Source organism: Schistocerca cancellata, unplaced genomic scaffold (genome assembly GCF_023864275.1).
Source record: "Schistocerca cancellata isolate TAMUIC-IGC-003103 unplaced genomic scaffold, iqSchCanc2.1 HiC_scaffold_1090, whole genome shotgun sequence".
In the NCBI taxonomy this organism is placed as follows: Eukaryota; Metazoa; Arthropoda; class Insecta; order Orthoptera; family Acrididae; genus Schistocerca; species Schistocerca cancellata.
In genome coordinates this window covers 402091-427514 of record NW_026047089.1, presented here as the reverse complement: position 1 = coordinate 427514, position 25424 = coordinate 402091, and the positions used below count along the sequence as shown (strand labels likewise).

The following is a 25424-nucleotide window of genomic DNA, read 5'->3' as shown; positions in this document are numbered from 1 at the left end:
TGGCTGAAAAGATAGATTTTATACTTGTCAAGAGGTGCTTGAGGCTTGAGACAAGGAAATTTGTTTGTCTCCGGAGAGTGAACAAACGCAGAGAGCATACTTTAGTTTCATAAAACAAAATAAATATTACCCTAATGCGTAACATCCCTATTGTCCTTTGTTCTTCAGACATACGGCGCTCTGTTGTGAAACTCTAAAATGTAACTAGGAAGGGGATAAACAGCGTATTAGGTCACTGGAACTGCAGTCGTTCCGTGCCCTATCTCTGTGCTCACTTTCCTTAGCGATTTTAGTTTTGTCTGACAAATCATCGAGGTAAGTCCGACAAATCATCGAGGTAAGTCCGAATGCTTCCCTGTCAGTGCATCTTTCCTTAAAACTGTGGCACTTTTCCACGGCGGTTTAATACTATGTTGATCAATGAGGTACCACCATCCTTTGTTGTTTTTGTGTGTGTGTGTGTGTGTGTGTGTGTGTGTGTGTGTGTGTGTGTGTGTGTCATTACTGTGTATACGATAATTCATCGTTTTCTGTACTGCCCAAATACTCAATCTGGCAGTGATCATACCTGCTTCCTTTTTTATTATGTTTGCCTCTATTATGATAAGCTACGTGTTAATGCAAACTACGACTGCCTTGTAAAGTTCCTTGTACCTGCCTTACTCCCGATCAGTTTGTAAATATATCCAACCGAGTAAGGAAATGCCCCAGCAGAAACAACATTCTTATCTAGGAAGGGAGCTTACTATTCACATCCAGTTCCCCTGATAACTGTACCCCGCTTACCGTAGGTCACTTTTTGACGGACGTTTCTTCGGCGGTGCTGCAGTTTACGAATAAGGCAGTCAAACCCAAATCTAATTAGTGTTACGTGCAAAGCTACTGAGCTGTCACTGCGACATTCCTCAACGCAAAAGAGACAACACATTTTCCCAGAGTACAGTGTTCAAGTAGAAATGTTTAAATCTGAAGGAAAGTAGTACAAACTGAACTTGGAAAATGATGTGCAATATGTTTTAAGAAGAAAGTTCCTCAAAAGTGGAAACAACTGAAACTGTTCTGTTAAACTTCAAAAGAGAAGACGGTCAAGATAACAAAGGGGGCTTCTATCTCCTATATGTCGTATGAAAGATATTCACTAAAATTAATACCAACTGCATTCGGAATAACATTACATTTTGATAAAGCAAAGGAACAGCTCGGTGTTAATTTGGAGCTGGTATAATAATCTGGTGGTGGTGGTGGTGGTGGTGGTGGTGCCGTCAGCATCGCCTGATTTAATTCGACTACATTCCATTACATTTATTCTGCTTTTGTTAAAACTCCTCATATCCTCCTTTCGAGACATTGTCCATTCTGTTCCTCTGCACTGCCAAGACCTTTGCTGTCCCTGAAAGAATTACAATGTCATCAGCAAACCTGAAGGTTATTATTTCTTCTCCCTGAACTTTCTTTCTCAGAATTTTTCTTTGGCGTCCTTCACTGAATCGACCGATTAATATCGGAGATACAACCCTGTCTCTCACCCTTCTCAATTTAATAAACTGATAGTTCGTTAATATTCACATGTGTCAGCAAAATTCTTTATTTCGAGTTGGAATTATTACATTTTTCTTCTGGTCTGAGGTTATTTCGGGTGTCTCGTATCTTTGCACCAGGTGTAGTAATTTTGTCATGGCTGGTCCACTGAAGAATATCCGTAGTTGAGAGATAACTTCGTTTACTCCAGTGGCCTGTTTCGGCTTAGGCATTTCTGTGCTCTGTCAAATTCATCTTGCAATATCATATCACCATCATCTCCGTCCTCTTCCCGTTCTATAACGTCGTCTTAAAGTTCACTTCCCGTCTGTAGCCCCCCCCCCCCCAAATATCCTCTCTTTGCATTGTACTGGTTTTCCATCTGAGATATCATTGATACAGTGTATCATAATGTGCTCAAGATATTTATGTCAATACAACAGCTTCCGATAGACTTCACCAGAATAATGGGAAAATACTAATTCAAAGAACGGTCGTTAAGCAAGGTTAAGAGTATGACCAAAACTATACTCAGCAATCCTAGTGGAAATTTGCAGATCCACAAAGAACAGGAGGAGGACTATATGTTAACGGAACAGATCTGGCCGCATTGTGAGACCGCGTGGTTTGAGGCGCCATGTCACGAATTGAGTGGCCCCTCCCGCCGGAGGTTAGAGTCCTCTCTCGTGTGTGTGTGTGTGTGTGTGTGTGTGTGTGTGTGTGTGTGTGTGTGTGTGTGTGTGTGTGTCGTTCTTAGCATAAGTTAAAGTAGTGTGTAAGTGTAGGGGCCGATGACCTCAGCAGTTTGGTCCCTTAGGAATTCACACACATTTGAACAGATCTGAAATATCATTTACTTTGCACTGCATTGTGTACCTCTGGTGCAGGTAAATTTTGATGATTCATAGAGGTTACAGCATTTTGATAATTGGTTTGAAATTCAATTACAAAAAAGAAAGAAAACAGTACAAATTAGGGCTGAATTCCTAAAACTCCATAATTAATTCCTGTTTTTAAAACGGTTTAAGATGACGACCAGGTGGGCAGCAAAAGAATAAATAGAAACGTAAAAATGAGCGGGAGTATTTTCGGTAAATAAAGCAGTTTTAAAAACACTGTTTCCGATGTGTACATGAAGGGAAAGTTCATAGTCAACGTGCCAAATTTTACTTGCGGTAGTGAAACACAGTTTTAATGCAAAAAAATTAAAGAACTGTGGGTTGCTGTTCAGTGAGTAATGAAGCAACGCATACTAGGTATTAGGAAAGACAGGAGAACAGTTGTTTCAGGGAACAGACTGGGCTGAGATCCGGAATTGTTACCGCAGTGGCGGACGGGCCACGGCGACAGGCAAATGGATGCTAGATGCCGAGAAAGGTTACAGAAAAAACACAGGCACATGGAAAATTGCAATGAAGGTATTCATCCAGCAGTGAATATCAAGTGACTGATGACAAATTAAATTTAGTCTTTTGTTAACGAAAAGTATGCATTTTGAGCTGCAGTAAGCTGCAATGTTAGACTATCGTCACTCGTTGCAGGGATTTTGAAATAGCCACCGTACTTTCTTGCATTATAGCAGATGATAAAAATCTGTATCCAGATTATAAAGCTAGACCGGAGTACTTGCGGGAAAATAGGTAAATTTTCTATGATAAAATTCTGGCATCCGTATATATTAGAATATTGAAACGAGACAGCAAGTATGTTTTGTTCGTTGTTTGACCTAATTCTGTTTATCTTTAACATTTACTGTTTGTTGAACTAAACTTACGAACCTGCAAAGATTGTTTCGCAGTTGCTTCAGTTGTGGGTCTGTGGTTTTCTTTTCCAGTTAATATGTACAGTTGATTTAAGACGTAATAACACAAATGTTCGTGAAATGTCACCGCGTGCACAACGGGTTTTAAGCTGTTAGTTGCCTGTCTGGAAGCAATATTCCGAAACACGTTCAACTATAACTTTTCCGTAAAAAAAATATTATTTTAACAAACCGAAACCTGTAAATACTTAACATCCTGCAAAAAAACTGTTTAGTCACATGCCTAAAGAGTTTTAATTTGAATGCTTCCTTGTGGAAGCCAGATTGCTTTTTTAACACTATAGTTGCGTTGTGGTTCACGGGTGGCCTTTGTGGACGGACGTTGTGTAACGTCGGCTAGCCAGTGCCTCGCCTCAGCTGTTCCTTTGCCGAGTGAGGGCGGACGAAGCCGAACCTTGCCGAAGCGATACAGATACTCGGCAACCGTGTAAAAGCGCAGAGCCGTGCCCACTTTGTCCGATGCCTTATAGAACAGTAATTGTCGCTGGACATAGTGTTACGAATTCAAATTTTCCAATACCGGAGGAGATTCCAATTCTGGAAGGGAATAGAGATACTTAAGACGCCAATATTTTGTTAAAGGAAAGACCCATATTTGCAAATTGAGACGTAGAAGCGGAAGAACTTACCATAATCGATGAATGGCAGTTCGATTCAAAGACGTGTAATGTTAATGGCGTTACAAGTAGTAGTTTAAAGCGACTTCCGCTTATAGCGGTGCTCTCATGCAGTGGGGATAGAGTTATTTGATTTGGGGTATTTATACCCTGTAACTTATACATTCTATAGTGATACCTTTGAACGCATATATCTCCCATATCAACAAATGCGTACAAAATATCAAGCACTGAAAATAACAAATTTTGTACACATCGAAAAGTGAAAAATTAGTTCTGGTACACACTATAAAGGGTAGTTGAGGTTCCCAATCATAAGTCAGGTGGAGCTTAGTTCTGACAAGAAAATTGTTTTGCATGTTAGATAATGATGATGTCGGCTGTCGTTTCCTCCCAGCCACGATGCAAAAAATGCTTTCGCTGCTGCTGCTGCAGCAGCAGTAGCAGCGTCCAAGCAGACCGTATCTCGATCGATAGCAATTCACTATCTATCACTTCCTTTCGCTTGCATTTTTGGGACAGCCGTTTCATCCTGTGTCGTGTATGCATTGATGCACATGAGAAACCATTATTGCTAGTGTTACTGCTCTCTAAGAAACGTACAAGTTCTTTCTCGGCTGCTCATAAAGGTGAGCATTCGACTGGCCACGAGTATAGATGTGCCACCCCTTGTAGGAAGTTTAATTTTCCGTTTCCGTCACTGAATACATGTAACGCTTCAGATTTGGGAGAGGTTTCCGATCTGTGCCAGGTTGAAGTCATATGCTCGATATGTTTCAATAGTGAGAGCTTTGGGGTTATCAGCGTTCCCTTTCAGAATTACAAACCGGCATGTGTGCAGCTTAAAGAAACATTGTGTAATTAGACCTGACTAGTAGTTATTGTGTAAACATTATCTGAGATTATAATACCTGTACTGTATGAATGTCGGGATTTCATCTCCTGTCAGTTTTATATCAGAACTCTGCTGCTCTAGATTTTCTTTATGTGTTTTTTTTTAAACCTATTCAACCAGCTGATGAAATGCTACTCGTAATAATGAAAAGATTACTGTGGTTTGCTGTCTTAGTGATTATTGTGTAAAGATAGAAAAGTTTTAGGAACATCCATTCAAATAATTTCATACGAAGAAGACTATATACCCAGTGAGAGGACTGATAGTGCGTAAGTCTCTACGACCATTGTCAGTTCGTAAGTTAGTAGGGCAGTTTGGTCACTGCTGTTACAGTTGTTTCAGAATCATGCGGACTAATGCCCAAACTGATTTTATTCAAAACGACAACACTGATCGTCTGTAAATTTCATAACATTGGTTCTGTTTCGTCACCACCGTGCTAGTTTTTTCCTTAATTTTCGAACGAAACGTGTGATTCCGAATTTTCACTTGCCTGTCGTAGTGACCTTAGTACATTTCACAGAATTGTAAATTCTTTGTCATGGAATAAAATCTTCTAATATCTGATTGGAAGGTTTGTGACAATGTGTGTCTTCCATTAATTGTGTACATTTGAGTTTAGTCGCCGGTTCATAAAATCCAATAGGTATTGAGATTATTTTTGCCATTTCTCTCAGCATTCATGACTATTATATTTTTTGGGTTAAGCTTTGGTCGATAATAAACTGTATAGTTCTCCCATCCATTGAGTCTACAGGTCCATTAAATGGCTGACAGTCCAGGTGCCTGTTTTAGTACAAATTGTGTATTTGCAAACAGTGTAGCTAAATTCAGTTTAATGCCCTCCTTCACTTACACCAAATTTTATGGCTGCTGGAGCAAATTTTGCGCTTTTTGGTGAGCCATATACATCACTGTCGTGTTGGATTCAGTTCCAAATTGGCCAGTTAATCAATTTCATTTACACAATGCATAAGGATTTTAAAAATGCGGTGCTGTACCCAATGCATCTAATAAGCTTTACTGCAGATGATACTTTTTTTTCAGATAGCATTACGACTGGCAGGGTATTTCTCGTAGCGTGCATGTGTTATTCTGGTCTTCAGTCGAAATACTGGTTTCGTGCAGCTCGACGTGCTACTCAATCCTGTGCAAGGCTCGTCATCTTCGAACAACTAAAACAACCCGCATCCATTTGAACCTGCTTACTGTACGCGTCTCTTGATTTCCCTCTGCAATTTTTACTCCGCACACTTCATTCATATACCAAATTGACGAGTCCTTGAACCTCAAAGCGTGTCCTATCAGCCGATACTTTCTTTTACTCAAGTTATGCCATAGATTTGTTTTCTCCCCAATTCTATTCAGTACCTCATTAGTTTACACAATCTCCCCATCTGATCTTCAGCATTCTTCGGTAGCACTACATTTCAAAAGCTTCTAGTCTCTCCTTCTCTGAACTGCTCATCATGCATGTTTCAGTTCCGTACAAGGCGAAACTCCAGACAAATACCTTCAGAAAATATTCGTAACACTTAAATTTATATTCGATGTTAAATTCCTCTTCTTTAGAACAACATTTCTCTCCATTTCATTCTAAACTTTATATACCCTCCACTTCAGCAATTATCAGTTATTTTGCTTCCAAATAGCAAAACTCATTTGTTACTTCAGTGTCTGATTTTCTGATCCAGTTCCCTCACCAACGAATGATTTAATTCGATTACATGCCATTACCCTTGTTTCGCTTTCATTGAAACTCATCGTATATCCTCCTTTCAAGATACTGTGAATTCCGTTCAAATACTCTTCCAAGTCCTTTGTTCTGACAGAATTAGTGTCCTCAGCAAGCCTGAAAGTTTTTGTTTCTTCTCCATGAACCTTAATTCCTGCTCAAAATTTTTCGTTGTCGCCCTTTACTGTTCGTTCAATGTACAGATGGAATAACATAGCGTGTAGGCTACAACCCTGCCCTACTCCCTTCTCAACCACTTCTTCCCTTTCGTGTCCCGCGACTTACATCTGCCGTAAATTGGACATTACATTCTTCCTCATGTACACACATCAAAAACAAAAGTTTTGTATCACCTCGGTTCCGGAACCTGTACAGAAAATTGGAATAGACATCAACATAAACATCATTTCCACCCGGTTTATTGGTCATTAAAACCACACATTGAATGTTTTGCCACCATACAGCGAGACCTTCAGAGGTGTTGGCCCAGATTGCTGTACAAACGGGTATCTGTAATACCCAGTAGCACGTCCTCTTGCATTGACGCATGCCTGTATTCATCGTGGCGTACTATCCACAAGGTCATCAAGATTGTCCCACCCTCAACGGCGGTTCGGTGTTGAGGAAGTCATTCACAAGATGCTACAGAGTGTCGAGGTATAAGCTCTGACTTCTGCCTCTAGGCCACCCGTTACGCACCAAATTGGAATTTGTACTGATTGCCACGATCGCCAGTGGAGAAGATGGAGCTAGCTGCTGTTGGAGCTAGCTGCTGCGCGGAAAGCCCTTGTCTGCTATGGATGCGAGGTACTGTTGCCTCATTGGATGACGATTTCGGACGCTGGTTTCCATTAGAAATTTTTCTCCTGGAATCCTCTAAAATGTTTTTCCGGATACAGGATAAAAATAAACTGTGGATGGAAACCCGTGGTCGAAGCTGACATCCACAAAGGCAGCAGAGCACATTCATAAGAGACAAAACATGTCTAAGCAGCAGGTAGCCCCATCTTCTCCACTGGCGATCGTGGCAATCAGTCGCGATCACTGAAAAACAAATACCGTTGCTTGACGTACTGCCTACGGTTCGTCAGCGTACAAAGTCACGTTTGTTAGCTGCCGAAGGGGTAGTCTAGTGGCAGGCGCCGGCGCCTATAACTACGACGCTCTGTAGCGTCGGTGGGTGGCGTTTCCGGACACTGGTTCCTGTCCTCGATTTGTTTCTCATGAAACCCTCTACAACGCCTCTTAAGTTCGTCCCAACCTTTCTGGGACACCCCATATGTGTGGAAAGCTATTGACCCACGAAGAGAAGTCGTTCGAATCTTATAACCCTATACAAAGAAAGTTGTAAGTCGTGAACGACGGCGCAAACGTGGGTCAGTAGCTGTTGATTGTCTAACTAGAATAGTGCTACAATACTGTTGAAATTCCACCGCCTTGTCCCAACATGTTGATTCCTAAGTCTTATCACTACACCATGTGTATGACATGAATTGAATTTTATCTTTGGAGTGTTGTATATAACCTTTGAAAATATTCCCTTATAGTTGCATCCTCAAACACGGACAAGTGTACGTTCAATAGGTGTTATGGGAGTAGACCAACCTCATTAGTGTGATTACACTTACACAGAAAGTCGATGTTAAATGAGGTCTTCAGAACACGAGGCCTGTGGCTAGAGAATTATAATGAGGTACTTTGTTTGATTAGTGCATCAGCAACTAAGCGCATCTATTGCAATAAAAGAAACTCAGCATCACATGGAAAATTGAACTTGTCCTCATACAGTAGAGTGAAATACGGAGCAAGTTCTGTGTGCTTTTAGGCGATCAATAAGGCATTGATACTAATTACACAGTAGAAGCCTAGGTCCGAGATTTCAGGATGCGGTTACCAAGCGTTTACAACGGAAGATTTATCTGGTGATTGGATTGCCGTAGGAGGCTATGTGCTAGCAGAAATTAGTATAAATACTACCAATGTTTTCAGAGTAGTGGAAGGAAAAAGTTTTTCAGAATCATTTCGATTCACTGTAGTCAGATTCCACATTGTACGCGAGTGCGTGCTGATGAAAAGTAATGACTCCGAATATATGTGAAAACTCTAAAAGCTTTTGAAATTAAATAAACGTTATTAACATTTTGAATCTTTATTCCTCGTTTCTGCATATTTATTTCTCAACAGCGCCCCCTCTCTCCCTCCCTCCCTCCCAGGACTAACACATTCTCCCAACGAGAGACCAGTTTGTACAAGACAAGTACAAATATTTAACTTTGATATTATGAATTCTTGTAGTCCTTCAGACATGATCATCCACAACAGCAATTACACAATGTGTCGCGAGCAAAGGGCGACATAAAATGTTGTCCTTGTGACCGCCACTAACGAAAGTCTGTCGACCGAACTGCAGAGACTGCTGATCTGTAACTGTGCTACGTAGAGATTGATAATTAAGAGGCTACGATGCGTCGGCTAACGAAGTGGCTAACGTTGAAGTTGCTGTCGAATTGTGATGCCACCAGTCGGGCGCGTCGCTTATGCCGTCTTCACATTGGGGCCGCTGCTGTCGTGTTGTCTTCCTGGAAGGGGGTAGGTCGGCGAGCGATTGGCTGACCTCTTCTCACAGCCTTCCCCTCCCCGTCGTTTCCGATTGGCGTGCAGGCGCTGACTTCATGCCGTAACAGCTTGCACCGCTTCATCGCTATCAAAGTTAAGTCCTCGAGGGTATTCTTTAAGTTTTGGAAAATCGGATGGGGCCAATTGGGAGCTCTATGGAGGGTAATCGATGACAGTAGACCCAAGGCGTCGGGTTGTTGCAGATGTCGCAGCGTTCATGTATGGTCTGGGATTGTCATGCTGAAAGAGAGGGTGTGCTCCATGTGTAATCGAACTCTTCGAATTCGAAACGCGCCGAATAGTTGTGTGCGCACAACCCTTTCACACGCTTCAATTCGGAGCTCCTCTATTGGCTGTGGGCTTCAAGTATGTAGACATGAAGAATAAAGATTTAAAATTTTAATGTTTCTTTTATTTACAAAGTTTGAATTCACGTAAAAATCCGTAAGTATATTTCAGCACGCTCTCGCATCGTCGACTCTAACGAAGTTGACACTCTTTGTGGTATCGTGTTTCACGTCATTTCACAACTGTAATACTGGGTGATGTTTGGAATCAAGAAGAAAGCGTCCAACAACAGCTTTTACATCTGGGTCGCGTCTTTGGAAATGAGACTTTCCTCGCTCTACTGTTTTTATCTGCCTATTCGGCCGGCAAACATTTCATTCCAGGAGGAATTTAAGTGCTGCGGGTTCGTGCCTCGGATTTACGAAAGTAACAGCTGACTTTCAAATGAACTTTTTTAAAATTTCAGTGACATTTTAAGCAAAACACCACGATCGGCATCGAAAGAAAGGAAAGCTGTATTTGCTACGGTGAAAGCGTTACATACTGAATTTCGCTCACCACTACAAGAGAATCAGATTTTTTAAATAATTAAAATCAACAGTCAAGGTGAACCAGTAAGCAAGATGAAAGAAACAGACAACGAATCGATATATTTAAAACAGTCCTTTAAAAAGAAAGCAGCAGTCAACGCGCATATCTGCTGTGATAGCGACCAGGCCCCTCCCCTCCCCACCCCTAACGCACCTCCCGATTTCGCCTTCGTTGTAACGTGATTCAGCGTGCCTCTTGTCCAACGACGCGTTGCCCTCTGTGGTGAAACTAATAAACCGGTAACAGCTATGACATCTATACAAGTGGTTATCACTATATCTCATTGTGAATTCCACAGTGCTTCCAGAACATCTGTGCTAGACATCTTTGCTCATAGGAAATCATCCACAGCTCTCTTATGTGTACATTTCCCAAGTATTTCCTGTTCTGTCATTTAAACGTGGCCAAATGTCAAATGTATGGAGTAAAACGTAGAGGGAAAAGTCCAGTCAGAGTTTCAATACATCTGTAGTTACCTTTATGCTAGAGTACATACCCACTAAGGTCCTTAACATGTATGAAAGAAAAATAACTGGTGTCAACTTCTCCAAAGTGTGTAATGCGATCTTAAGCTTTATTTTAAAATTCGTGATATTTAAAAACTGCTTTCTGCTAGAAAGTGGCAGATTTTGCAGGCACAGCATAAAAAATTGTCATGCCAAGTAGGCGAGTCAAGTGCCAAGCTTAAAAATATTTTGAAATTTTATAAAAAGTGGAAATGTGGTGTGAACTGAAAAGTTTGAAGTTGGAGAACCACTTGATGGCCTCGTAGTTTCACCAGGTATAGAATATCGCTTCACAGAAAAAGTGTTAATAGCTTGGACTGGATTTACCACATATTCCATTTTTTACCCTCTAATTGATGCTACTGTCGTAGCTGCTTCCATTCTAGGGAGTTATTTTTTATTTTGCTAAAAAATTATTTACACGCTAATAACGCTGTGTTACAGGATTGCAGAAGTGGACAGAAGTATTCGAATGTCAACTTTATGCCAGTAAAAGAGAACATTTAACTACCAAAACATATAGTAAAATAAACGAATCTCTCTTTTGGCTTAAAACACCTTTATTTCATTGTTAATGTCACATTTATTTACTGAAGTACATTTTCGTAATGAAAACAGAGAAATCGTTCTTCCAACAGTTGGATATCAGTATTCGGATAAACAAAACACTGCATTCTAGTACTTGGTTAGAGTTCTTTCCTACAAATTACTGTTGCCGAACGCATTGGCATTTAATGTACGTGCTTGCAGGTTACATCCGAAATCAATGTTATTCCATTCCTGCAGAACGTCCTTCACTCTTGGCTTACTTTTAACGTTGTGTTTCCTGATAATGTTCTTGTTAGATGTTCTTGGTCGCTTCAAGTCTTGTGATTTAGGTGGTATTGTGACTGTGTGTGGTGTGTTGTAGATGAACTTGCCTTTATCTTCATCTACATGATTACTCTGCAGTTCACAAAGTACCTGGCAGATGGTTCATTGAACCCTATGACCATAACACACAGTCTCAAAGCTCATTTTTCTTAGTTACATACGTAGTGGCGAATACTAAACTCTTGTTCTTTTTTGCTTTACATACGCTTCTCTTCTTGGCGTTATGGAATTGTACTGTTTAGAACCCAGCGAACTGTTGTTTCATGAACCACCTTCCTAAGATTTTCTTCCAGATGTACTCTAATTTCTGTTGCTGTTATTCTGAAATTTTGCTTCACCAATTGTCTTCTAGTTCTAGAAGAAAGTTTTGGCAGAGCACTTCTCTAGACTGATTCACTATGGTATTCCTCATTTCATAGTGTTGGTTGACACCACACAGTGGTCAAATTTATATGTAAAGCTTCTCCAATTTCTTTACGTGTTTTATTTTGTTCGTGTATACTACGCAGCATGATTGTTCTCTCCTCGGGGATCGTCTCTTTCCTTACCGCCCTAAGTGGAATATGTGACCACGCGTAGCTGAACTGTATGGCAGCAGACACGAATGATGAGTTCTCAAGGTACAAACGTCAACATTTCCGCCGTTTACTATGCATACTGTCATATTACAGAGCGTGATTGAATACTTGTCATAGGGTAACGTAACATTGTTACGGGAAATGGCATTTGTGTAATACACACGTATTCTGAGAGATAGCGCGTCAGTGGAATCACGAAATAAGTAATTCCGCCTTCTGACTCGATTAATTACACATTCAAAGCTGCTCATCCATGGTCTTGAATACGTCTGTCCGTCTCTGTATGTGTTTAGTTCCAACATTGCAGTTTCCTAAATTCCTAAAAATTACCAGGATGAAGTAGTTGTACTTCCCACTGCAGTTCAAGTGCATACGATTAATGCCAAGCATAAAGAATTGCCCAGCCATGAAAATTACCGTCGCAACTGATTCGATTTAGGTCACTACTATTTTAGATGATCATGAAGTATAGCCAGATTCACTCTGGTGGACGTCGCAGCTGTCACTTTCGCGCGCGTCTGTTTTTTTTGGTACGATGTTCGTTGTATTAACACTTCACAGTTGTTAGTAGGTTAAACACTAGTGTTACACGTTTGCCATTGCCGAGTGCGCTCATATCTGGGGTGACTTCATAATTCAGCTCCATGAACGTGAATCATAAGTGTTAGTCTTCTACTTATCGAATGCTCTTCCTCGAAAAGAGCCTGTTACATAAGCCGTATAAATGTCGCCGGAACCAAAAGTGGAATCTCTCTCTCTCTCTCTCTCTCTCTCTCTCTGTCTGTCTGTGTGTGTGTGTGTGTGTGTGTGTGTGTGTGTGTATGTGTCCGAAGCGGTCAGATTCGACATAAAAAAACTTGATTAAAAATGCTGCCTAAGTAGAAATGGTGTCACGTATGCTTTTCCAAGTGCGACGATGGCGGCTAGAATTGATGACAGTCATGGTACGTTTCGCTGCTCTCACGGTGTGCCCTGGCACAGGGTTCGCTTACAACCGGAGAAAGTGTAAGCTGACACGGTAACACACTTTCCGCGGAGCCCGCCTGATGGCGGAACAATGCCGCAGTGTTGCAGCTCTTGCATCTCTACGCCACTGCTAATGCGTATCAAATTTGTAGTTCAAGAAGCAATGTTAAAGGGATGCTGGATCAAACGTTTGTAAAATAAGTTTTCGTTCCCCAGATAGGTTACAAAGTCGACTTGTGGTTATAGAGCAGAAGGTAAACATGTGTCGTACTATTTCTGTTGAAGATAATACGCACGAAATATGACAGGCGTGACAACGCTGTCAGAGGCGTGCATAAATCACTTGCAGTTTTTCTTCCTTTTTCGAAAGTTTACTCGTGCAGATAGAAAAACTTAATATTTCATGCCTTCGTCAGTAAAGTTAAAATGCAGCGATGCCAATTACACACAAAGTAAATACTTCAGGTAACCTAGGGACTTGCACTGTCTGTTTACCATTTATGTGGGCTTGTACATAATGTGAGCCATTAAAAGCTTCAAAAATTCCACAGCATAAAATCACAAATGATTGTTATTAAGTCTTTGTGCTTGCTTTTGGTGTTCAATATTTGAAATGGGCACTTGAGTTCCCTCGTGTGTGATATATAATGCTTCGTCATCTTTGGTTTCGGCATGAATATCCACAATAGATAGTGGATCCCGTTCATAGTTTGCTTAGGGCTTGAATTTTTTAGGATAGAATTTTTTAATGTATTGCATCTTTTCATCGGGAGTGAGAAACATGCTTTCCACTTCAATGAGTTTCTACAGTCCTGTTATCGTGATGTTTTTGCGACTTTCTCCTCACTGCTTTGGTCCATGGTAAGTAGTTGTTACATGAGTTGCAATGTTTGATTTTTGTTGGTGGAAAATATCATATCCACTGCCTTTTCGGTAGCATATTCTTTTAAGTCAATTTAATTGAAATTTCTGTGTTTATGATGACAAAACTGGCATTGCCCGGGTATTCATTTTTCCAATTTCCTGTTAGACACAAAAACAAAAACTGAACTCCATTGGTAGTGTAATGCTGGAAAAAAAATTGACATCAAAGTATTCGTGAAAACACCTTTGAAATTATGAAACTGTTGTACAAAAGATTATTACATAATGTACTGATGTATGAGTATAGCTGCTTCACACTTGTGCAGTTGATTTTGGAAACTTTTTTATGGCAATGCTTCTTCAAAGTCTGTAGATTGCTCTTGTTTTTTCCTGCAGATGTCTGTGCTTAGAAGTTGAAAGCTGTCAAAAGTGCTGCCAGACGTCGGGGATTTCCTTAAATTGACTAGACTGTAGGACTGTCTTAGTAGTAAAAAATAAATATATTTATAAACTTAATGCATAGTGTGGCAGTTGTTGACACATTTAATTATTTGCTGCCATACGTCCTGAACTATAACAAGTAGGTGGGTTATCCCCACAGTGACTGTTGCCTGATAGTGATATGTGTACCATGTTTGGTTGAAATTGGTCCAGTGATTTAGGAGCATGCGCGCGCACACACACACATTCTGAGCTCAAGGTATTTTTGCAATAAACGAAGTGGTGAAGCAGTTCCTGACTCATTGTGCACACAGCATACAATTCGGTCCTGGAAAGAGCTCATTTGCCGCAGAATGATTTATGTTAAGAGATTTTATACACAAAACACAAGTAAATGGCTGTAATACATAAAGGAGGTAGAGCTTGCTCCATCCAGCTTGTTCCATCCCCACTACTGCTGGCCCAACAGTGGTCTGTGTGGTGTCATGGCTTGCTTGCTCCTCTACTCGCACCTGCATCTCGTATCAGTCAAAAAAAAGTATGTGCAAGTTCTCTTGCCTTGCTGTAGGATTATGTAATATTTTCATATTGTCAGAAAATTTTTTCCTATCATTAGGCAAGCATTCCACTGCTCCACTTTGGTTATTAGTGCTGTACGGAAAATTGCAGATACAGTATGTACTAGGTATTGTTAATTTGCCCAGGGCTCATTTTACAAAGCTTTCATATGTTGCTGTAATATCACATGAACACTTAATTTGAAGTTGTTTCTTAAATGGTTTATTCACTTTCCCTGTACCTATCATATGCTTGATGTGACAGTATATGAGAAACTCGGCATTGTCAAGAAGAAACTATAGTAGTATGTTTGACCACTTCTGCTTCAGTTATTTGTGTATAAACAATAATCTTGTTATATACTACTAAAAAACTATTACAAGATGTCTGGTTTCTAGTTTTCTCTCTGTCTTGCCTTTTTTTAGACACTTTGAGATCTTATTATAAGTAAAAGGATTCAGAATTGGATCTAGAATGGGAAGAGATGCTACATTTATTCTAGTGTCCACATTTTGGTTTCCTCCAGTAAGTGTTCTTAATTTTTTCATTTTAGATGGTATGGTCAAGAACGCGATTACAATGTTCTTGTTATGGATTTACTGGGACCTTCTCTAGAAGATCTCTTCAATTTTTGTTCGCGCCGTTTCACAATCAAGACGGTTTTGATGTTAGCTGACCAGATGATAGCACGTGTGGAATTTGTGCATTGTAAGAGCTTCATACATCGAGACATCAAACCAGACAATTTCCTCATGGGTATTGGCAGGCATTGTAATAAGGTAATATTTCAGCAATGTCTTGGTGTGCATTAAATGGATTTTCAGTATTTCATCTTGTAACTTCTATCATAAATTGTTACATATTAAGTTTTTAATTAATCTTTGTATTATATTTCAGTGGGTAATACTGATTTTTAAATTTACTTTGTGTGCAAGTTTTTAATAAAGTATTCATCAATGTTCTCTTTCAGCTTTTCTTGATAGATTTTGGATTAGCAAAAAAGTTCCGTGATAATCGAACACGCCAGCACATAATATATCGTGAAGACAAAAACCTAACAGGCACTGCACGTTATGCCAGCATTAACGCTCATTTAGGAATTGAACAAAGGTAAGAAAAACAAAATTAAAATCACAGCAGTTGGGGAAATCGAGCAGATATACAGCAATAGTATTTGTTTATTATCCAGTATAAAAGCTTTGTAATTTGACACAACATTTGTGATTTATTGTTTCTGCTTTTTTTGCTCCTGTACAGTACTGCCACATGTGTTGTTCATATGATTCATTATGACTAATATGAATATCAAAAATGTAGGAAAAAAGACATGTTAAGTTGCAGACAGGCACAATTGAAAGGCACTTGCACAAAGCTTTCGGCCACAGCCTTCGTCAGAAAAACAGAAACATGTCTGATTATGATCGATAATTGTCTTTTATATATTCTTTTATATATTCTAGAAGTAGTGTCCAGAATTTATTAAATGATCATGTGTTGCGAAAATAAAAACCAGAAACGTGGGAAGGGGAAATTGGTATTAATCGGAAATTAATCAGTAGTCTCTACATCTTAAAAGTACATGTACCACAGCTGAACTATGAAATTTTATTCTGTGCTGTCTTGTGAATTGGATTTAAAATATCTACTGATGAATAACGTAATTAGAGATCACAAGCTGCGACATGGTCGCGAATGGCACAGTGATCAGAAAATGTAGAATATATCTCCCTTATTTCATGTCTGTGGTCACAAAATTGTACATCGTCAGACTTCTGGTTTGGGTCAGCAATGACCATCTTCAGATATGTAGCAAAATAAGGGAAAAACACAAAAGCAACTAGTGGATTGTCTACAGCTTAAATCAATAAAATGGGCCATGATGAAAGATATTACTGACATACATGCGAAAATTGTGTGCTTTAATGAGAGACGTACCTGTTCTATAAAAAACATGTCCTAATATACAGGACCCATAGTGACAGCGTCAAATGCTAAACACAAAATAATATATTCAATATATACAAGAGTCATCTAATCAGTAGTGTTACCGTTGAAAACAAACTGCCATACAATAGCCACAAAATGTTTGTGTCACAAGCTCTCCAGATGCCACTACTGTAGGTGTACACACATTATTCAATGATAATTGTATGATGTAAAATGAAAAGTGGACTACAGTCAGTAAAGTCTGTACTGGGCTTATAAGGTGTAAAAGGTATAAAAGTAATATAATGCAATAAAATGTAGCACGACAAAAGTTAGCTTGTTAAAAAGGAAAAAGGTAAGTGACAGTAATTTTGGTACGCACTAGTGGTGATATTTTAGATGTGAGGTGAATAATAAACTGCTTTCAGAATAAACAGAATAATATAAAAATTACAAAACAAATGGCTAAAGAAGCCCAATGAATGGAAACAGACTGCAGCAAATAGTCAGCACATACTGTTGGTGATAATGACAGAACGCCACATAATTGAAAAGTAGTTAGGGGAACATAAAGGTCAGAGGGGCGCTTGCACCATTATGAATACAGATAAAAACTGTTGTTGATGAATGACGAATAAAATATTTATTATAAACATTTATTCATCATTTGTCAATAAAATGGTTTATGAATAAAAATAAATTTCAAATCCAAAAGATTTTTTAGCTACAAATGTTTGTTATTAATAAATAAATGTACATTCTGTCCTAGATCATCTCTCTCTCTCTCTCTCTCTCTCTCTCTCTCTCTCTCTCTCTCTCTTCTGTGTGTGTCATCTGTGTATGTAATCTTAAATTTCATTCAACTTGTTCAAACAGGCAAACTAGTCACTGTACAGACATAGAACTTCCAGCAGTGTGTTAAGTAAGAATTGCACTGTGTTCCAATTTTACTTTTATGTGCAGCAAGAAATTATCAAGATAATTATGGACAGTTTATGGAAATGCATTTTCTGACAATTTTACAGGGTTGTCAATATGAGAGAAACTTTTGTTGTTGAAGTTAGGTGAACACGTTAAATAATCAAAATCTTTTTAAGTGCACACCACATATTCCTCTACTCCTTATTGGACGTAATTTCACATTATGGTACAAATGTAATCGCTGAAGGACACTTACCAGAATATAATAAATATTTTCAGTGAGTATAAGTTTCAGATATAAAATTAATATTTCAAGAATAGAATATATATGAATCCATAGTGAACATACTATCAAGATGCAAAGAGTATTTTTTGGAATCTTGAATGATTGGATTAATCGTAAAATGTACAGATAATCCAACAAATTACCATGTTGGAGACTTTCTGGAGCATATATCTACAGAACGTCTAGGCACCACGATAGATGAAATTCATGTAATTTACAATCAATTGCAATGGTAACTAATATAGAAGCAAATTCGTAAAAGCGTTTAAAGACTTTGTTATGTACGAGTTGTTCAAAGGAGTCAGAAGAAGATGACATTACTGCTAAAGATGATACTGACAGCTGTGGCTGTTGATTTACATCTGCGCCCTTCTTCAAAACCTTGATAAAAATGGAGAAGACATAGTATTAACATAAATGCATGACAAAACAATATAAATATCTAATGATTTGTGTAATACTACTGGATGTTGAAAGTCATCTGAAACAATTTTAATTGTTTTAGTACAAGTACTGAGTAACTCTAGCATTACAAGATATTGTAGTGTATGCAGTACAGGGGGACAAATTTATTCGATCTTTGTTGCAGCTGCAGTTGCGTAGAACTTTGTGTTTCATAAATTTGAGAAGAGACATTGGGTCATACGAATAAAATGGAGACCGTAGTTTATTCTTGGAATTTGACAGAACATTCTCAGATTTTCATGAATGTAGAGTTGGAGAATAAGCTTCACTTCAGAATGTTCTCAGCTTGAGTAAATGTATGGGGGAAGTTTCTCAGTGTGAAAAACATTCCTAGATTTCATATGAATAAAACTGGAGAAGTTTCTCACAGGCTGAGAATATTGTCCTATCCAAAGGCCTATCATTTAGCCCCACCCCCACCCCAGTTTAACCTTGTTAAACTTCTCAGAGACTTAATCTCCTTCTCCCGATTCCTGCAATGTAAATACTACTTTGCCTCCAACCCCTCCAACGAAATCAAACTTTTTCCCAACTTTGAACCTTGTCTCGCTCAGTTCATACCACCATCCTATGGTGATCGTCCCTCCCTCCCACCTAACCACCCCCTAGTCAGCTTCCAGGAATTCCTTGTCTCCAAGCTGGCCAGCTCTGCCAGAGTGAACCCATATGGGAAGTCCAGCATAACCTCCTATCCACACTGAAATCCTTTTGGCCTTCTCACAGTCTCTCACCTGATTCCACCTTCTACATGTTCCCCAAAATCCACAAATCCAACAATCCTAGATGCCCAATTGTAGTTGGCTCCCTCTGAAAGAATTTCCACTCTTGTTGATCAACACCTGCAACCAGCTGCTCTAAAATTGCCTGCATCTTCAAAGATACTGATCACTTTCTTCACAGACTTTCCAATGTCCCCACACCTTCACCTCTTGGATCCCTACTCATCACTGTTGATACCACCTACCCTTACACCAACATTCATGCTGACAGCCTTGCCTCTATTGAACACACTCTCTCCTAAGCCCTTTAGATGCCAAACCCATCACATCATTCCTTATACACATTACCAACTAAAGAGTGGCACAGATAAAATTATCCCATGTAAGTATAAAGGAAATGCAGTAAAATTACAGAAATGAAGATCTTTCATGGACCTACCATTTATTTACAATGGAAAAATAGAAGGAAAAATACATTTATAGATGATGTTGAAATTAACCCCTGCAACATCAATACACAGCTTGGCACATCGAAGCATATTCAGATACTTCAGGTGTAAAGATATTGATGGTTGTGACTTCACTGCTGATGTTGTCTTTCGTTTCCTGTATAGTGTATGTATTCGTTTCACACACCAGGCTCTTCACGTGTCCCCACAGGAAGAAAATAATATGTCATTAGATCCGGTGATTGTGATGGCCATAAAGGTTTGCTGACAGTGTGTTCCATAGTGAAGACATCTTGGACTCGTTCGAGGGATGCTTTAGAAATGTGGCACGTTTCTGTACCTCCCTGGAAGAAGCAGTATTCTCTTTCATATTCAATGACTTGAGCACAAAATGTATCAAAAATTTCCATATATGCAACTGTGTTGAGGGTAGCGTAAAAAAAATCAGTCTGACGATGCAAGTTCCTCTTACACCACATTAAATACTGGTTTGTTCATCATGGGGCAGTTGCTGACACACAGTTAGGGTTCTCTGTTGCACAGTGGCTTGTATTGTGTGAATTCCCATGATCGGAAAGATGAAATCGTGCTTAATCACTCATGATGTAGGGGGAAAGGGTCTAACAAACCATTGTTGATGTTATTCAAAAGCCACATGCAGTAATTACACCTTTATGATTGTCATCCTCCTGTAATTTCTGCACAACCATCACATGATATGGCTTGAAATTAAGTAGCCACTGACAACTTCTCCTACTTACATGCACCTGTTGGGCCACATTATCTAAACTGCTTTGGGCTCTGAATAGTTCTTCAGTGAATATCTGCATTAACTTAGTGTTGAACTGAAAGAATTCCTTGTCATTCTACATTTTGGACAGATCTAGAAGTGTGCCAATCTTTGTACAGTCACTGCATTGCTGTCTTTGCTGGTAGTTCTCTCTCCAGGTACTTGACCCCAAAAATTTCACAAGTTTCCTTAATTGAACCTGTTTCCGTATATGTTTCCACAATTCCAATTATATATTCTGTTGAAGTCATTTTGCAGACCACAAAAAGATACCTCAACCTTCGCTGTTGAAATAAACTCATATGCTGACAGAAGGTTGCAAACAATCAATTATTGCATAAAACTGTCCTTTATGCCTGTTTACTCTATTTCAGAATTCAAAATATTGTATTTACATTCAAATGGGAGGCAGGCTAGTTTTAACTGTCGCTCTGTATATCCTGACTCAAAACTGCGTTTCCTTTGAGGGGAAGGTTTGCCACAAAATCTGTGGCACAGTCATGGGCACCCACGGCACCCTCCTTTACCAACCTATTTATAGGCCCTCTAGAGGAAACCTTGCTAGCCTCCCAAAACTCCCAACCCATAGTCTGATTCAGGTTCATTCACAAGATCTTCATAATCTGGACTTGGGACCAAGATGTCCTAACCACATTCCTTCTCAACCTCAACACCTTTTCTCCCATCCACTTCACCTGGTCCTCCTCTACCAAACATGCCACCTTCCTGAATGTTGACCTCCACCTCACTGATGGCTCCATCCACACCTGTCGACATTTAAATCCACTAACCACCACGAATAACTGCATTTTGACAGCTGCCATTCCGTCCATGCCAAAAATCCACCCCATACAGCCTCGCCATCTGGATAACGTATCTGCCGTGACAAGAACTCCCTTATCAGTATGCTGAAGGCCTCACAAAGGCCTTCACAAATAGGCAATACCCCACAAATCTAGTCCATGAACAGATTTCCTGTGCTACATCTCCACACATCCCAAATCTTTCTCCTACTCCCAAGAATCACTTAGTAAGGAGGCCCTCCCCCATCACCAATTATCATCCTGGACTGGAACAGCTGAACCACACCCTTCGCCAGGAATTTATCTCTCATCCTGACATGAAATTAGGAACATCCAATCAAAGATCATTACCACTCTTTGTAAATTGGTATCCCATCTCCAGCCCAACCTACACAATGTGCTAGCGTATCGCTATTTTACTCTCACTCCTAACCCCTTGCCATAGTGATCCAATCCCTGTGACAGACAGGTGCAAGATTTCCCCAATCAGCGTACTCAGCGCCTCCTACTCTTGTTTTGTAGCAAGCTTATCCTACCCCATCTGAGGCCAGGTAACTTGTGAAAGCAGCCATGTGATATATCAACTTTGCTTCCAAAAACTGCACAGCCTTTTATGCTGGTGTGACTACCAACCTGCTGTCCACGAGGATGAATGGCCTTTGTCAAGAACCTGATGGCACAACATGCAGTGAGCACAGCATGCTCAGTTCAATGTCTGTCTCACAACTTGAGCTATCAGATGCCTTCCCTCCATCACCAGCTTCTCTGAATTATCCGTATAACACATCCTTCGCTCCTGCAGTCACCTTGGCCTGAATCTCGAGCAGCCCTGCACTCAGGAGCACAACATTTGCTTGCTGGGTAAAGACTTGGTTGGCAAACCCCGGGGTTCCTGAGCTGGGGAATGGCAGATGATGCCAGTCCTTCGTCACTATAAGCTCTGGGCATGCTTCAGCGAACACTGTGTGGCACAGCAGTGGAACGTTGTGTACCACAAAGTATGAGCATTTTGGCCTGTCCACCTGGATTGCGAGGATAACCCTAAATCTCGAGGAGTGCTGCACCGATGAGATGCTAGTTGTTGAGAAACAGTCATTAGTGGACAACCTGTGGGGAAAGTGCCACATCTCGACTGCATAAGGCTTACTTGGGCAAGTGGGGTTCTGTCTAAGAGGACCTTTATTTCTCTGCTGCTTGTGGGACCAAGGTAGAATCATCATCCTCCTCCTCCTCCTCCTCCTCTTTCCAGTGTGATGGGTGGACTGCCTGGGAGTACTCACACCCACTCATCCAAATGAATGAGGGAGGCCAGCTCTGATAATCAACTTGTGTTTAGTAACAAGGCTCAAGGAGTCAAAACCAGAATGTTTTTGTAGTGATTAAGAGGAAGGAGGGACAAAATAGTACCCTCCTATATCCATAAAGGCTTAGAAGGGCTTGCTGGTAGCATAGTCTTATCAATCTGTTGCAAAATGTCTCCTTACTGGTTGAGACTAACAGGGCAAAGCAGGTAGAACTACTTAGGAAGTCAGAAAAATTGGGCAACTATGACATAATTGTTGCGTTGTATAACTCACTTAACGCGAACAAATTTGTGTTCACATGCCATGAAATTATGGACAAGAACGTAATAGAGCTGAAACAAGGATGGGGGATAGTGGATGGGGAGTAAAGAGTGCATAGGAATAATGGAGAAATTGAGAAGACACCATCATTTTGAATATCAGTTCTCCAATGCTTCCTGGACATATTACGGCAGTGTTCTTCTGACCTAACTATGCCGTGCTACAAATGCCAGCATTTTGGCCATACAATGCTGATTTGTAGAGGCAAACCAACCTGTGAAAAGGGTAGGAAGGCAGTCCATGAAGCTGGGACTGACTGTCCATCTCCAGCAGCCTCCATTAACTGCTCTGGAAGCCACCCAGTATAGAGCCAAGACTGAAACCTGTTCCCTAGATTGATGCTTCAAGGCTAATGATGTTCAGAATACCACTGTCCACCACCAGGACCTGTACATTCCAAAGCCAGGTTGTAAAGACATAGTGAACCTGGCATATATGACAGAAGAGACCAGCAGTGTTTTCGAAGTGAGCATCATGAGTCCACCAAAAAGCAGAGTGGCTTCCAATGCCCCCTTTCCTCAAAGCAGAGTACCTCCCAGCACCCATTTCCCCCCACACCCGTGTAGGGAAAGGGATCATGGAAAAGTTGTCAGCATTCAGGTTGAAAGCTGTCCCAGGCAACATCAGACATCATGCTGGCATGTCTGATACGGATTTTGATGTCTCATCAGTGGACCCAGACAGTCGCTCCACTCCTAACCCCACCCCTCTCGCTCTAAAAGTGCCTAACCACCCTGGCACAAGAGTAGGGGTAAATCAAAACCACACTAATGAAATGGCTCCCATTCTCTTAGAACATATAAATCAATACAGAACTCTTCTGGAGGAACTGAGACTCTTTTTAGACCATTCATCTGTCTAAAATAGAGACTCATTTTAAACAGACTGATGCAGTTGGATTCAAGGATTATTGTTTCTACAGAAAAGACACCTTACTGGCGGTAGTGCGAAAGGTGGTGTGTCAGTGTTGACAGATACACATCACTTCTCACCTATGCCATTAACTGTAATGCTACAAGTGGTTAATGTTTGATTAGTGGCCAATATTGCTGTCGTGGTGTACTCTGTGTAACTACTGCCCCACAATACTGTTGATAGTGAGGTCCTTGCGCATCCTCCTGATCAACGACCCCATCCTTTTTTCCTTTTAGGGCAGTAGTGCAGTATGGGGTTCAAACACCACTTGTTCCAATGGTCGAATACTTGAGGATTGGACCTGCACTGCAGATATTGTACTGATGAACATGTGTCAAACTACACATTGTAGCACGCCAATGGATTTGTCTACTGCCATAGAAATCTCCTTCTGCTTACCTACCCTTGCAGACACTACTCAAAGGGAGGTGGATGACAACCTTCATGATAGTGACCACTACCCTATCTGGATCCATCTGCCCCATGGAGTAGTTCCTGAAAGGAAGCTGCCGATATGGTTGTTCAGAACGGCTAACTGGATGCATTACAGGCAGTTAGCTGTTTTCGAGTTGTGTGACAGTGTCCAGGACTGGGTGGGTCACAATACAACCATGATTCATGATGCCTATGATGCATCAGCCCCAAACTCAACTGGAACACCTAGGAGGTGACCAGTCCCTTGGTGGAATGAGGTTCTGGAGGCAGGGACAGGAGTGCAGCTACGCTATCAGTCAATGCCCTAAAGATGCAAATCTTGCAACCTTTCGAATGGCGCAGGCAAAGGCGAGGAGAATAATTTGGGAGAGTAAGTGGTCTTCGCAATAGTTCCTGAAATCCATCAGTAGGTCCAAATCTGTAAGTAAAGTATGGGAAGCCATCAGGAGGATTTCAAGGCGCAACTCACAACCACCGGTACCGTTAACAGCTGTAAGAGTGCAGGAGTCTCCTAACATCGTTCAAGAGACATAGCACAGACAATGGCTGAATTGTATAAGTCCCTTACGGCCAAATGTAGCCAGGATATAGCTTTCCGTCAGTATTAGGAGACATAGGAGAAGACTTATTTTGACTTCCATTCCACTAATGCGGAGGAATACAACCAGCCTTCCTCTCTGTGGGAGTTGGATTCTGCATTGTGAACAGCTGGTGATATGATGCCTGGGTACAACTTGATAACGTACGGCATATTGAAATAGTTACATGCATGGTTGGAGGAGGTCCTCCTTCAGCTCTTCAATGGAATTTGGAGTACGAGAGGCTCTCCCAATTCGTGGAAAGAATCTATTTTAATCCCAGTTTTATAACTGGGGAAGGATCAGACAAATGTCAGTAGTTATCGTAACATTAGCTTGACAAGCTGCACATGAAAATGGCACTGGAGCATATGGTCAACTAGCATAAAGTGTGGGTTCTCAAAACTGGGTCCCTCCTAAGTCATTCTCAATATGGATTCAGGAGGTATCACTCAGTGCTTGATAGCCTGACCCTGCTCCAAGCAGCAATTCGACAATCGTTCCTTCATAGGCAACACATTATCACGGTTTCCTTCGATTTGGAAAAAGGCTAAGGTACCATAGTATTCCTTTGCAACTCTTGGTGAGGGTTCTGTGGATGCCTACCCACCTTCTTCATATGGACCTTCCTCTTGGACAGGCGT

General features: G+C 40.5%; 1 protein-coding gene across 2 annotated transcripts in view; it reads left to right on the top strand.

Moving 5' to 3' along the window:
- LOC126154489 (casein kinase I) overlaps nt 1-25424 on the top strand; it is a 112405-nt gene that overhangs the window by 60866 nt on the left and 26115 nt on the right. For both annotated transcript variants that reach the window (XM_049916142.1, XM_049916141.1), the window contains exons 3-4: nt 15422-15647; nt 15839-15978. In XM_049916142.1, the coding sequence (XP_049772099.1) occupies nt 15422-15647; nt 15839-15978 (366 nt within the window). The remainder of the gene's footprint in view (nt 1-15421; nt 15648-15838; nt 15979-25424) is intronic.